Genomic DNA, 15360 nt, shown 5'->3' with positions numbered 1-15360 from the left:
TCTGTTAGGATAACATAAGAAATGTGACACAGCAACTGAAAATTGCTTCTGCATCTGTAGCTGGTCAGCAGAGTTTCTCCTTGTAGAGACTCCAGGTGGACACAGCGTGGAGGGAAAAGAAGAGGGTAGCCATTGGAGCCAGAAGCTCGCGAAAGGCACAGCCCTGGAGCAGGAGTTGAAAGCCTCTTATTTGGAGGCTGGCCTGTCACAGCTAAACCCTACTTTGCCTGCTTCTAGCCTTCTTGCTGGTCTAGGGGCCTTGTGCTCGCTTAACCTGGCGGCCCTGGGGGAGGTGGTTTGCTATTCCAGCAGAAGAGTTAAGGGAGGCCTGGGGGAGCCAGGTGAATGGGGTGCAGTAATTACAGCAACCCTCTGCTTACTTTCCTTGCTAAATTCTGCATAAACAATCAGCTGAAAAGACTACCCCCTTTGCATAGTCTCTGCCTGAGTGTTTTCAGAAGCAATTTAAACCCTGGCAAACATAAAGGGAAGCTTTTATCCCTTCTCTAACCACTGAAAGGAAGCGGTGGATTTAAACAACATCTGAATGGTTAGGAAGATCCAGAGGGACATAAAAGGTAGAGGGAGGGGTCAGATGGTTGATGCCAATATGTGAGTTGAGGAGGGTTAGAACTCAGGTGAGGGGAAAGGAACTCCCGAGGGTGAGGTAGGAAGAGGAGGGAAGACACAGCTAGGTGCCAACCTCGGAAGAGCTGGAAAGGCAAACAGCTCTCAGCGGAGGAAGATTTGCGGGGGAGGGGCGTAGAAAACCTGGGGTACTTTAGCAAGGATGAAATCGCCATTCTTTTGAGAGAATGATAAAGAAGACTATAGAAGGTGGCCTGGATTTTGTATTCAAATCCAGTACACTATTTTAAACACAATGTCCTAAATTTTGCATAAGATTTAATTTTGTGTAAGGACAACCGAGTATTGGTTACGCAGTCTGCAGGGATTGGGTCTCACACCTACTTGGGAGCCAGGACCGCAGAACCTTCAGCTCCTCCCTCCCGTGCAGGTCTTGTGATTCTTGTTTCCTCTCTGTCTTTAACTCCCTAGTTTCCTTCTCTGTTCCCTTTTTCCCTGCCGCCCTGCTCCCTTTTCTTTCTTTCTTCCTTCTCGGACCCCACGGGCGGCCGGCACCCGGGTCCCGGGCCACTCCCTGCCCCGCGAGGGCAGTGCCTCCGCCTGCAGCCCGCGGCCTCCGGGAGCTAGTGGCGGCGGAGCCCGGGCTGCAGGGGCGGCCCCTCCTAATCTTATCCTCACACAACCCTGGCGGCTGCACTGGGTAGCCCGGCGTTTAGCAAGGGGAGTTGGCGCTTGGTCCTCCGGCGGGGAGAGGCGGCAGGCGACTCTCCCTATTGAAAACACAGCTGTGGCAGGGGAGATAGGAAACCTGATCCAGGCCTCTGGCAGCGGCCGCCGCTGCAGTGCCAACTACTGTGGAATAACAGGCCCGCCCGGCAGGCTGGGACATGCCGTGCAGCGGAGGCCCCGGGCGGCCCCGGCTCCCGCAGGGCGCAGCGCTGGGAGCCGGAGACCCCCTCGGGCTTGGGAAGGGGGTGGAGCCGAGGGCTGGGTGACACAAAACCTGGCTTAATTATTAGCGGAGTAAATACATACAAGCTGTTTGCTTTCTTTGAGACTCAGTTTCTTCATCTGAAAAACAGAAATAATACTTGTTCTGAGGACTGCATGAATAAGAGCGATGATGTCCCGAGTAAGATGGCAAACCCTACTGTTGTCACGTGTTAGATGACCTTTCCTCTATTTTCTAATCTGGGAGGGACAATACTAGAACTTACCTTGTAGGGCTCTGTGGAGGCTGGAATGAGCTTAGCCCTGTGCCTGGTTTTATTATAAATTGCTCAATAAATTTTACATGTCATCCTCATCAAATGGGCCAATTTTATGCAAGTGTTTTGTTAACTATGGTGTGTTTTTTAAAAATGTAGGACATTATTTGCATTCAGATTGACTGAAATTCTGGACTCCAAGCAAGATTTTGTAAAGAAATTCTTTCGCCAGTTTCTTTTCCCCTCCAAGAAAGTTCCCCCTTCCTTTTGTGGTCCTTTGAAAGTTTCAGGGGAGGCTGCTCCCATGATTCTTTGACTGCTTCATCTCCCCTCCCCTCTGCCTGTCTAAATCCCATTTTCCTTTAGAGCTCAACTCAATTCCTCCAAGAAGTCTTGTATTACTAGTCCAACCCCACCTTAATCTTTCTTTGAGTTCTCCTGTGACTTAAGATAACAACTAGTCATGGGCGGCGCCTGTGGCTCAATTGGTAGGGCACAGGCCCGTATATCGAGGGTGGCGGGTTCCAACCCAGCCCCGGCCAAACTGCAACAACAAAAAAATAGCTGGGCGTTGTGGCAGGCGCCTGTAGTCCCAGCTACCTGGGAGGCTGCGGCAAGAGAATCGCCTAAGCCCAAGAGCTGGAGGTTGCTGTGAGCTGTGACGCCACATCACTCTACTCAGGGCGATAAAGTGAGACTCTTGTTTCAAAAAAAACAAAAAAACAAAAACAAAAAAACCCCCAACCCTCCAGAAACCCCCCAAACAACTAGTCTTTGCATGCTAGTGTTTATAGATTATAGACTACTTGAGTTCAAAGCCCACATACTATAATAGCTCTGTGACCTTATGTAATTAACTTAACCTTGCTAGGTCTCAGTTTCCTCATCTGGAAAATGGGAAATAACAATAACTACTTCCCTTCCCTCCAGGGTGGGGCCTTGGTGTGTGCCACACCTTCTGGGGGCAAGACATGATTGCAAGAGGGACTTTACCTAACAAATGCGATCAGTGTAACCTTGCTTATTGTACCCTCAATGAATCCCCAACAATAAAAAAATAAAACAAAACAAAACAAAACAATAACTACTTCACTGGGCTGTTAAAAGAGTGTTAGATAAGACCCTATTTCTGAAGTGGTCAGCATGATGCTTGGTAATTGTTAAGTGCTCAATGAAAAGTAAGTATGGTTTTATGTCACTGAGTGTTTAATATGAACATTTTTTGTCTCACTGTCCTGAGTGTAAGCCTTTTAAAAACAGGTTATATCTTCTCTTTTCTCACCATATCATGAATTGTGGAGTACATGTTGGGTACTCAGTAAATACCTTGAATACATTTCCTCCGGTCATTTTTGTTATCTGTGAATTTGCATAATGGTGTTATTTCACAATGATGGCATATTGCCTTTTTTTTTTTTTTTTTGCAGTTTATGTCCAGGGCTGGGTTTGAACCCGCCACCTCCTACTCCTTTGAGCCACAGGCAGCACCCTGCTTTTCTTTATTTTTACAGGGATGAGAACTAATACTTACTGAATATTTATTCTGTGTGGTGCTGGGCACTTTTACATGTTATATCCTTTAACTTTCACAAGAAAATCAAACCCCTGGGATAGGTATAATTATTTCCCAAAACAGCCCCCATAAGAAAACTACAGCTCAAAGGGATTAAATAGTGTGCCCAAGATTATACAGCTGCTAGAGTTAAAATTCAAACTCAGGTCTGTTTGTAAGATCGTGTTTCATTTTATTTATATTGTTTTTGTCTTTCATCAATATTGTCAATACTGTCTTTGTAGAACAGATTTAAACTTTAATTTTATTTACTGTTTATACTGATACCATATGAACCCTTGGTGTTCAATAAAATTGGTTACAGTTGATTACAAAAAAAAAAATCAGAGGTGCAAAGTACTTTGAACAGGCCAAAACTTTAACTAAAAGTAGTACTTTGATCCCTATTGCACTTAACATTTGTAATTTCTCTTGAAATGATGGGCACTTAATCTTGTTTACCATTTTAAGTGTACACTCCCTCTCCCACCCCAGTTGGAAAGATTTTGGTTCCCTGGTCTACAGGCAGTGAAGGAAAGTACTACCAAATCCAAAAAGGGGGGGGGGGACCAGATATGTAGCAGCACCCCTCACCCTCTACCATAAGAATGTGACCTTTTGTAACTGTCCTAGGAAATAGCCCCAAGCTGAAGCAGGTAACCGGTAACTGGTTCTGAAAGAAAAAAGCTAAGCAAATGTTTAACTGCTGATCTTGTCTTAAGACAGATGAGTAATGAACCAGAGTTCTTCTTATCTGGAAAAGCCTCTATGTCTGCTACCCCTCCCTAAAGCCCCTGCTATGTCTGCTACCCCTCCCTACTTTGTGGTTTTTGCCTTTATGAGCTTGTAAAACCTGCTATTCAGGGCTTGACTCCTTGGCTCCTAAAAGAGTTGCGAGTCAAGCCCCAGCATGCTGGAATAAAATCCTCTTGCTGTTTGCATCAAGCGCCGTCTCTTGCGGTTGATTGGGGTCATCATCGCTCAGGGCAGAGTGGGGGGTCCTGCCCCAAGTCTTTCATTTGGGGGCTTGTCCGGGATTTGACGACCACCCCTCACCTGCAGAGTCGACCTTGGAGGTAAGAAAGGGGTACCCCGAAAACTGTCTGGTCTGTGTCTTCAGTCCTTTGTTTGACTTTGGGTGTGCGCTTTCGATTTCGCAGCCGTTCGGCACCTTGTGAGAGTGGCCGGACAGTGGTTGGTAGACGTGCCCGGAGGACCACAGGCTGAAATCCTGGGAGACGCCCCAGGAACTGAGGAGAACCAGGGACGCCTGGTTGTCTCCTGCGGTAAGGGCGCTGATCGAGTCCAGTTGTTCGATCAAAAATTACGGGAAATGTGCCCGTCTGATTCTGTTATAGGCTTGTGAGGGACCAAGTGTGGTAGGTAGGTCCTTGTATCTGTAATATTTCTGTTATTCCTGTTATTTGTGTTTCTGACATATCTACTGATGATGGGACAGACTGTGACAACCCCTCTGAGTTTGACTCTAGATCACTGGACTGAAGTGAAGAGAAGAGGTCGTGACCTGTCAGTAGAGGTTAAAAAAGGCCCATGGCAGACTTTCTGCTCCTCGGAGTGGCCCACTTTTAACGTCGGCTGGCCCTCAGGAGGAACCTTTGACTTATCTCTTATTTTTGCTATCAAAGAGATTGTTTTTCAGAGAGGACCAGGAGCCCATCCGGATCAACAACCTTACATCATAGTCTGGCAGGACCTGGTGCAGAATCCGCCCCCCTGGGTTTGGCCATGGACTGCCACATCCAGGCCCCCGTCTAATCCTCGGGTGCTCGCTGTCCAATCTTCCGGTTCCAGAAAAGGGAGCGACAGCTCGGACCCCCCTAAGAAGATCTACCCAGAAATTCAGACTGATCATCTTCTCCTCGACCCTCTGCCCCCACCTCCCCCATACCCTCCCGCCTTGGCTCCTATCGGGGGGCAGGGAGGACCAGCATCGCCGGATCCAGCGATTGTCCCCTCTGCACCCCCAGGGGAACCTTCACTGGGGCCCGCACAAGGTACCAGGAGTCACCGCCGGGGAGGAATGTCTCCCGACACTACTGTTGCCCTGCCCCTGAGGGCATACGGCCCCCCGCCGGTGGCAACAGATGAGGGACCACCTCCTCTCCAGCCCCTCCAGTACTGGCCATTTTCTTCCGCAGACCTGTATAACTGGAAAACTAATCACTCCCCTTTTTCAGAAGACCCCCAATGCCTGACTGGGCTGGTAGAGTCCCTGATGTTCTCTCATCAGCTCACATGGGATGACTGCCAGCAGCTCATACAGACTCTCTTCACTACTGAAGAGAGGGAGAGGATTTTACTAGAAGCTAGGAAGAATGTACTCGGGGCGGACGGGCGTCCTACCCAGCTCCCCAACATCATCGAGGCTGCCTTTCCCCTCTCCAGACCTGACTGGGACTTCAACACGGCAGAAGGTAGGGAGCGACTGACAGTCTATCGCCAGGCTCTAGTGGCTGGCCTCCGTGGGGCGGCAAGACGCCCCACTAATTTGGCTAAGGTAAGAGAAGTAATACAGGGGGCCACGGAACCCCCCTCAGTGTTTCTTGAGCGCCTAATGGAAGCTTTTAGGCGCTACACCCCATTTGACCCTGCCTCTGAAGGACAGAGGGCTTCCGTGGTTATGACTTTCACAGGGCAGTCAGCTGTAGACATTAAAAGAAAGCTGTAGAGTACTGAAGGATTGCAGGACTATACCTTGCAGGATTTAGTTAAGGAAGCTGAGAAAGTATACCATAAAAGAGAAACTGAGGAAGAAAAAGAGCAGAGAAAGGAGAAAGAGAGAGAGGAAAGGGAAAATAAGAGAGACCGAAGACAGGAGAAAAACTTAACACGGATTTTGGCCGCAGTAGTAGGGGAGAAGAGCCAAGAACAAACCCAAGGTAGAACTAAGAAGTCAGGTAGCCTGGGCAACCGCGTCCCGTTAGATAAGGATCAATGTGCCTACTGTAAGGAGAAGGGGCACTGGGCCAGGGAATGTCCTAAAAAAAGGAAGAAAGTACTGGCCTTAGAGAAAGAAGATTAGCGGGGACGGGGCTCGGAACCCCTCCCCGAGCCCAGGGTAATACTTAAGGTGGAGGGGAAGCCAGTTGAGTTCCTAGTAGACACCAGAGGTCAACACTCAGTCCTATTTGAACCATCAGGACCCGTCTCCAAGAAAAAATCCTGGGTTGTAGGGGCCACAGGGTATCAGCAGTACTCATGGACTACCCAAAGATCAGTAGATCTGGGAGTGGGACGGGTAACCCACTCATTCTTAATTATCCCTGAGTGCCCTGCGCCCCTCCTTGGGAGAGATTTACTTACCAAAATGGAAGCCCAGGTCACTTTCACTCCTGATGGCCCAGAGGTAACCCAGAATAAGAGAGTAACAGCCCTGACCATGCGTTTGGAGGATGAACATAGACTCTTTGAAAAGCAATGGGAGAAAGGGACTAGTCTCATACATGACTGGCTAGAAAAATATCCCGGGGCATGGGCCGAAACTGCCTTAATGGGACTGGCCGCAGAAAGGCCGCCTATAGTCATAGAACTCAAAGCTACTTCCACTCCTGTGGCAGTGCGCCAGTATCCTATGACTAAGGAAGCTCGGGAAGGGATTAGGCCTCACATTCAGCATCTCCTACAGCTGGGCATACTAGTAAAGTGCCAGTCACCATGGAACACCCCCTTATTACCCGTCAAGAAACCCGGCACAGGAGACTATCGCCCTGTGCAGGACTTGAGAGAAGTAAACAAGCAGGCACAAGGCATCCACCCCACCATGCCTAACCCTTATAATCTGTTAAGCTCTCTCCCTCTGGACCATATCTGGTACACTGTCCTGGATTTGAAGGATGCCTTCTTCTGCCTCCGACTACACTCCTCTAGCCAGAACATCTTCGCATTTGAATGGAGAGACCCGGACTCTGGAATGACGGGGCAATTGACATGGGGCAGAAGTTGACAGTCATTGCCCCCCATGCCTTAGAAAGCATCATCAGACACCCCCCTGATCGGTGGCTGTCCAATGCCCGCATGACACACTACCAGAGTCTCCTATTAAATGGAGACAGAGTCCAGTTTGGCCCGCCTGTCATCCTCAACCCGGCTACCCTACTACCTGATACCTCTGTCCGGGAGGATGTATTACACACATGCCAAGAAGTACTGGCTGAGGAGACTGGAACTCGGAGGGACCTCTGTGATCAGCCCCTGCCGGATGCCCAATTGACCTGGTTCACTGATGGGAGCAGCTCCATAATAGAAGGTAAAAGGGTGGCCGGGGCGGTGGTGGTGGACGATAAGCAGACCATCTGGGCAAGTAGTCTGCCTGAAGGGACGTCGGCCCAGAAGGCCGAGCTGGTCGCCTTGACCCAGGCCTTACGTTTGGCAGAAGGAAAAAAAGTTAACATATACACAGATAGCAGGTATGCTTTTGCTACAGCCCATGCCCATGGGGCCATTTACAGACAGCGAGGACTGTTGACTTCAGCAGGAAAAGAAATTAAACACAGGGAAGAAATCCTAAGTCTACTGGAGGCTGTTCACCTCCCTAAGAGAGTGGCCATAATCCACTGTCCTGGACATCAGAAAGGGGGTCCAGAGTTGCCGAGGGAAACCAAAGAGCCGACCGAGAAGCTAAGCTAGCGGCTCAAGGGCTCAACATCCTACTGCTATATGAAAATACTTTAAGGCCTAGCCTTAAAGAAATAGCACCCCCCCCCTTATCAAAAACTTTAAATATTCGGAGCGGGATCTCGAGAGGATGTACAGATTAGGCCTCCACCTAGAATCCCCAGAGGGGATCCGAGAATCCCCGGAAGGGAAAAACATCCTCCCTGAGGAGCAGGCAATCACCTTTCTCAGGCAACTTCATAAATTAACCCATCTGGGCCCCAGGCATCTGAAAACCATTGTTCAGTCCTCTCCATACTATATTATAGAATTAAGTAAGCTCATTGATGCAGCTGTAAAAGAGTGCAGACCTTGCCAATTAGTAAACACCCAGCCTAGCACACTACCTCAGGGAAAACGACTCCGAGGGGATCGCCCTGGAAGCTACTGGGAAACAGATTTTACTGAGATTAAGCTGGCTAAGTACGAATACAAGTACTTGCTAGTGTTCATAGACACTATCTCAGGATGGGTCAAAGCTTTTCCTACAAAGAGGGAGACTGCTCAAGTTGTGGCCAAAATAATATTAGAAGAGATTTTTCCAAGATTTGGGCTACCCAAAGTAATCGGATCCGACAACGGTCCCGCTTTTGTTGCCCAGGTTAGTCAGGGTTTGGCCAAAATCCTGGGGCTTGAATGGAAATTACATTGTGCTTATCTGCCCCAGAGCTCAGGACAGGTAGAGAGGATGAATAGAACCCTAAAAGAGGCCATGACTAAATTATCCTTAGAGACTGGCATTACTGACTGGACAGTCCTCCTTCCCTTTGCCCTGTTCCGTGTGCGCAACACCCCTAGTACTCTCAAGCTGACCCCCTTTTGAAATCCTATATGGAGCTCACCCCCCGCTCATTGCCATGCAGCACCTCCCTTCCCCAGAATCTTACTCCTCTCAATCTCTATACACCAGATTAAAAGCCCTTGAAACTGTGCAAAAGGAAGTGTGGAGCCGGCTGATCGAAGCCTACAAGCCCGGAGATCTGCAAATACCTCACCAGTTCCAGGTTGGAGATTTGGTGTACATCTGGCGCCACCGGACAGCCAACCTTGAACCACGGTGGAAAGACCATACCTAGTACTGCTCACAACCCCGACCGCAGTAAAAGTTGATGGCATCGCAGCCTGGATCCACGCATCTCATGTCAAACCAGCACCGCCGCCAGACTCCGGGTGGAAAGTGGAAAAGGCGGACAACCCCCTCAAGCTCCGCATCCGCCGCAGTAGCCCTGCTCCTGCTGATACAACTCCCGGTGATAAGTAGCTCTGGTCCCAATCCCCATGCTCCCCAGAGGTTAACCTGGCAGGTTCTCTCTCAGACTGGTGATGTAGTATGGAGTACTACAAAAGAGGACCCTCCTTGGACCTGGTGGCCGTCCCTCCAGGGGGCCAGATATTTGCGCCTTAATAGCAGGGCTAGATAATTGGGATATCCCCGATGAGACCTTTGAGGAGCTTCCATCGAGCCTTGATCATCATTTGGCAAAGTGCTCGCTTACCCGAGGCTCCACATCCCAAGGCCAGTACATTGCAGACGCCCCTGGCTGTGGCAACTTGCCCGCCCAGTGCCTGATGCGACAAACGGAGTTCTATATCTGTCCCCGGGATGGGAGAACGAGAAGCCAGGCCAACAGATGCGGGGGGATAGGAAATTTCTATTGTAAGCAATGGGGATGTGAAATGACTGGGCAGGCCTCCTGGCACCCCATTTCCTCTTGGGACTTAATAACCGTAAAGAGAAGCAGTACCGGGGCAGGGTCAAACCCCCTAAGTATTTCCTTCACGGAGAGAGGGAAGCAAGCCCGAGATTGGTTAAAAGGAAGAACATGGGGATTCCGTTTCTATATGTCAGGGTGGGATAAAGGATTTACCTTCTTCATCAAATTAAAAATAGAAACCCCCGTCGCTGTCCAGATAGGACCCAACATCGTACTCTCAGGACAGCAGCTGCCAGCCAGGCCGCCTATTTCCCCCCGTATGCCTCAGACCCCAGGGAGCACCCAATTAACTGGGGCCAGCACAGCCCCATCGCCTGCGGAACTGTCTCCCCAGGTAACATCCCCGGAGACTCCAAGCACCGGGCAGAGACTCCTTAACTTAATACAGGGGGCTTTCAATATCCTCAATACTTCCAACCCTAATCTTACCGAATCTTGCTGGTTGTGTCTAGCCTCAGGCCCGCCCTATTATGAAGGGATCGCCTTCTCAGGTATCTTCCAAAACACCACCTCCCATAATTCCTGTGACTGGGGATCCAAGATCACCCTTACAGCAGTCTCTGGGCGAGGCATTTGCCTAGGCACGATCCCTGAAAATCACCAGCTTCTGTGTAATCAGACCATTAAAAGCCCGTCAACCACTACCAATTATTATCTAGTGCCCCCTAAAGGAGGATGGTGGGCTTGCAGCACGGAGCTAACCCCGTGCATTTCCTCATCAGTGTTTAACTCCACTGCAGACTACTGTATCCTCGTACAGTTAATACCTAGAGTTATCTACCACGAGGCGAGTTCCTTCGAGGCAGAATTCGATCTCCGACCCCGTAGACAGAAGAGGGAACCAGTCTCTATTACCCTAGCTGTCCTGATGGGTATAAGGGTGGCGGCCGGAGTAGGAACAGGAATGGCTGCGCTTGTCCAGACCCCACAGTATCTCGAAGAACTGCAAGCAGCTGTAGATGAGGACCTAAAAGCCATAGAACAATCAATCACAAAACTAGAAGAGTCACTGTCCTCCTTATCTGAAGTAGTATTACAGAATATACGGGGACTCGATCTCCTGTTCCTAAAAGATGGAGGGTTATGCGCTGCACTGAGAGAAGAATGCTGTTTCTATATAGATCACTCTGGCATGGTAAAAGACTCCATGTCTAAACTCAGGGAGAGACTGGAAAAAAGGCAACGAGACTGGGAGGCCCATCAAGGGTGGTTTGAAAGTTGGTACAACCAGTCCCCTTGGTTCACCACTCTCGTTTCCAGTTTAATAGGTCCCCTTATCATACTGCTTCTAATTCTTACCTTTGGGCCCTGCATTTTCAACCGTATAGTCACCTTCGTCCAGGAGAGAGTAAGTGCTGTACAAGTGTTAATGCTCAGACAGCATTACCAGTCTCTCCGCTGGGAGGATAGCCATGAGAATGAATACATAGAGCCAGAAGTTCCATGATTAGAACTTCCCAAAAAACAAATGGGGGAATGAAGGAAAGTACTACCAAATCCAAAAAGGTGGGGGGGACCAGATATGTAGCAGCACCCCTCGCCCCCTACCATAAGAATGTGACCTTTTGTAACCCTCCTAGGAAATAGCCCCGAGCTGAAGCAGATAACCGGTAACTGGTTCTGAAAGAAAAAAGCTAAGCAAATGTTTAACTGCTGATCTTGTCTTAAGACAGATGAGTAATGAACCAGAGTTCTTCTTATCTGGAAAAGCCCCTATGTCTGCTACCCCTCCCTAAAGCCCCTACTATGTCTGCTACCCCTCCCTACTTTGTGGTTTTTGCCTTTATAAGCTTGTAAAACCTGCTGTTCAGGGCTTGACTCCTCGGCTCCTAAAAGAGTTGCGAGTCAAGCCCCAGCATGCTGGAATAAAATCCTCTTGCTGTTTGCATCAAGCGCCGTCTCTTGCGGTTGATTGGGGTCATCATCGCTCAGGGCAGAGTGGGGGGTCCTGCCCCAAGTCTTTCAGCAGCTTCCTTATTTTATCGGATGTTGGTTAAATTTTGAGTGATAATGATCTTGTGGGAATGAAATTCTTTTGTAACAAAAGCAACTGGGTGTTAAATGAAACCAAAAAATCAGCAGTGAAGTTCTATTGGTGTGAGTCACCAGGAGGGAGCCATATTCCCATTCATGGCATGCATAGGTGTGTGCACAGAGTCTCCTCCTCTTTATCCCAGAACCTGGAATGTAAAAGACTTCAGGGAAGTGATGAAGGTAGCACATTCTGTCTTCACCATATTTCCTCTTTAGCTTGGCCTCTTCTCTGCCAGGCTCCAGGGCTCCACTCAGTGCTGGCCTCCTCCTGGCCCCCGTAGCACAGACGGTCCTTGACCTGCTGCTCAGTGGACCAAGTTTAGTCCACATGTAACTCTGTGGAGCTTTTGCAAGAGAAGAGGAAGAATGAAAACTGAAATTATATCATCCTTATTCCAAAGTCTTCCCTGAAGTTAAAGCTGATTTAGGTCTTTTAGGGTTGTGAGATCAGTAGTGGAGCCAACAAGTCACCATGTCTAGCAGCCACCCCTGGGAAATGGAATTGGTTGTTTTTGCATAGATCTTTTTCCACACTAGAATTCTATGTTTTAAACAATCAAACTATGATTAGCGTTGGACTAGGGAGAAAACTCTGAAAGCTCAATATCTATGTGAGAAGTACTCTTATAAAACGAGGGAAGCACCAAATTCTCAAAAACACATCATATATATATATATATATATATATATATATATATATATATATATCCCTCCAGACAGAATGAATCAAGTAGAGAGTTGTTATAGCAACTCAGAAAAGAGGATGTAGAGGCCAGGTATTGCTATTAAGACAGAGACTTTGGAGCCATTCAGATCATGTTCAAATGTTAACTCTGTCATTTAATAGCAATGTTACCTTGGGCAAGTTAAGTATCCTCTGTGTGCCTCAGTTTTCTCATTTGTAAATGAGCATAATAATAGTACCTATGTGCTGGGGTTTGTTATGAGCATTACATTGAAGAGTTAATATCTTTAAATGATTAAAATAGTTTATAGCACATAATATTAGTTCTATTTAAGTGTTTGTCGAATATATATCATGATGTTAGATGTTACAGCCTGAGGGGCCGTAATTAAACCAAAAGGTTTTGAGTATAACATAGTTTAAACCCCCAAACCCACGCTCAAGTCTGCTCTGTTATCAAAGGTGTCTACAAGAAGAGGGTACCTGGTGTCTTGTACTCCGGGTGAATTTTTGCTAAACTGCGGAAATTCCATAGGCTTACCAGTTTGGGACACTGATTTATCTTTATATCTCAAGAGTTAAGCCTTATCCTTAAACTGGTGATATGTTCACATTTATCATAAAAGCATTTACTATTTGTAGTGCATTGGGTAATATGAACATGAACAGGATTTGATCCCTGCTGAGAAATGCTGTTTATATTTCATATTTAGCAGTGGTTCCCAACCGTCCTAATGCCGCAATTCTTCATTACAGTTCCTCATGTTGTGGTGACCCCCAACCAAACATGAGGAACTATATTGAAGGATCGCGGCATTAGGAAGGTTGAGAACCACTGATATATGTTTGTTGCCTGCAGGTGATAGGTTAAGTATATCTGCATGACCTAGAGAATTCTTCATTGTTTTTTAAAAATTTATTTATTTATTTATTTATTTATTTTTGAGACAGAGCCTCAAGCTGTTACGCTGGGTAGAGTGCTGTGGCATCATAGCTCACAGCAACCTCCAACTCCTGGGCTCAAGTGATTCTCCTGCTTCCACCTCCCAAGTAAGTGGGATTACTGTTGTTTGGTGGGCCCGGGCTGGATTCAAACCTGCCAGCTCAGGTGTATGTGACTGGCGCCTTAGCTGCTCGAGCCACAAGCGCCAAGCCTAACTTTATTTTTTATTGAGGTAAAATTATATGTATAATTTACTATCTTTACCATTTTTAAGTGGTGTACAGTTCACTGGTGGTACATATATTTATATTCTTTTTCCTCTTTATGCCACTCTTTTACCTCCCCCTCCCAGCTTCCACTAATTTACTCTCTGCCTTTGTGAGATCCATGTTTTTAGATCTGACCTCTGTGTGAGAACATGTGCTATTTTTCTGTATTGGCTTATTTCATTTAATTCTATGGCCATCAGTTCCATCTGTGTTCCTGTAAATGACAGGATTTCATTATTTTTTTTAGTTTTTGGCCGGGGCTGGGTTTTCATTCTTTTTTATGGTTGAATAATATTTCACTGTGTATATGTACCACATTTTCATTATCTATTCATCCATTGATGGGAATTTAGGTTGATACCAAGTCTTGGCTATTGTGAATATTGCTGCAATAAATATGGGAGTGGAGATTGATATATTTGATATATTTATTTCCTTTCTTTTGGATATGTACCCAGCAGTGGGATTGCTAGATCATGTGGTAGTTCTATTTTAGTTTTTTGAGGAACCTCCATACTGTTCTCTGTAGTAGCTATACTGATTTACATTTCCACCAACAGTGTATGAGGGTTGCCCTTTCTCCACATCATCGCTAGCATCCATGATTGCCTGTCTTTCTTTTTTTTTTTGCTAGACTTCAGGTTATACTACAAGTCTTTTTTATTTATTTATTTATTTATTTATTTTTTTATTGTTGGGGATACATTGAGGGTACAATAAGCCAGGTTACACTGATTGCAATTGTTAGGTAAAGTCCCTCTTGCAATCATGTCTTGCCCCCATAAAGTGTGACACACACCAAGGCCCCACCCACCTCCCTCCTTCCCTCTTTCTGTTTCCCGCCCATAACCATAATTGTCATTAATTGTCCTCATATCAAAATTGAGTACATAAGATTCATGCTTCTCCATTCTTGTGATGCTTTACTAAGAATAATGTCTTCCACGTCCATCCAGGTTAATACAAAGGATGTAAAGTCTCCGTTTTTCTTAATGGCTGAATAGTATTCCATGGTATACATATACCACGGCTTGTTAATCCATTCCTGGGTTGGGCATTTAGGCTGTTTCCACATTTTGGCGATTGTAAATTGAGCTGCAATAAACAGTCTAGTACAAGTGTCCTTATGATAAAAGGATTTTTTTCCTTCTGGGTACATGCCCAGTAATGGGATTGCAGGATCAAATGGGAGGTCTAGCTTGAGTGCTTTGAGGTTTCTCCATACTTCCTTCTGGAAAGGTTGTACTAGTTTGCAGTCCCACCAGCAGTGTAAAAGTGTGCCCTTCTCTCCACATCCACGCCAGCATCTGCAGTTTTGAGATTTTGTGATGTGGGCCATTCTCACTGGGGTTAGATGATATCTCAGGGTTGTTTTGATTTGCATTTCTCTAATATATAGAGATGATGAACATTTTTTCATGTGTTTGTTAGCCATTCGTCTGTCGTCTTTAAAGAAAGTTCTATTCATGTCTCTTGCCCATTGATATATGGGATTGTTGGCTTTTTTCGTGTGGATTAATTTGAGTTCTCTATAGATCCTAGTTATCAAGCTTTTGTCTGATTGAAAATATGCAAATATCCTTTCCCATTGTGTAGGTTGTCTCTTTGTTTTGGTTATTGTCTCCTTAGCTGTACAGAAGCTTTTCAGTTTAATGAAGTCCCATTGGTTTATTTTTGTTATTGTTGCAATTG

The 15360-nt window shown here is 46.7% G+C and overlaps 1 protein-coding gene across 1 annotated transcript; it reads left to right on the top strand.

Annotated features, from left to right (window-relative positions):
- Nucleotides 1–4672: 4672 nt before the first annotated feature.
- Nucleotides 4673–7387, top strand: LOC128596391 (uncharacterized). Its single transcript, XM_053606040.1, is given in 2 exon segments — nucleotides 4673–6824; nucleotides 7341–7387. Coding segments are annotated over 2 exon segments (2076 nt in total). The 5' UTR covers nucleotides 4673–4795.
- Nucleotides 7388–15360: the final 7973 nt, after the last annotated feature.

This window comes from Nycticebus coucang, chromosome 10 (genome assembly GCF_027406575.1).
Source record: "Nycticebus coucang isolate mNycCou1 chromosome 10, mNycCou1.pri, whole genome shotgun sequence".
In the NCBI taxonomy this organism is placed as follows: Eukaryota; Metazoa; Chordata; class Mammalia; order Primates; family Lorisidae; genus Nycticebus; species Nycticebus coucang.
The sequence above is the reverse complement of the archived record's forward strand: the minus strand, read 5'-3'. Positions and strand labels throughout refer to the sequence as shown.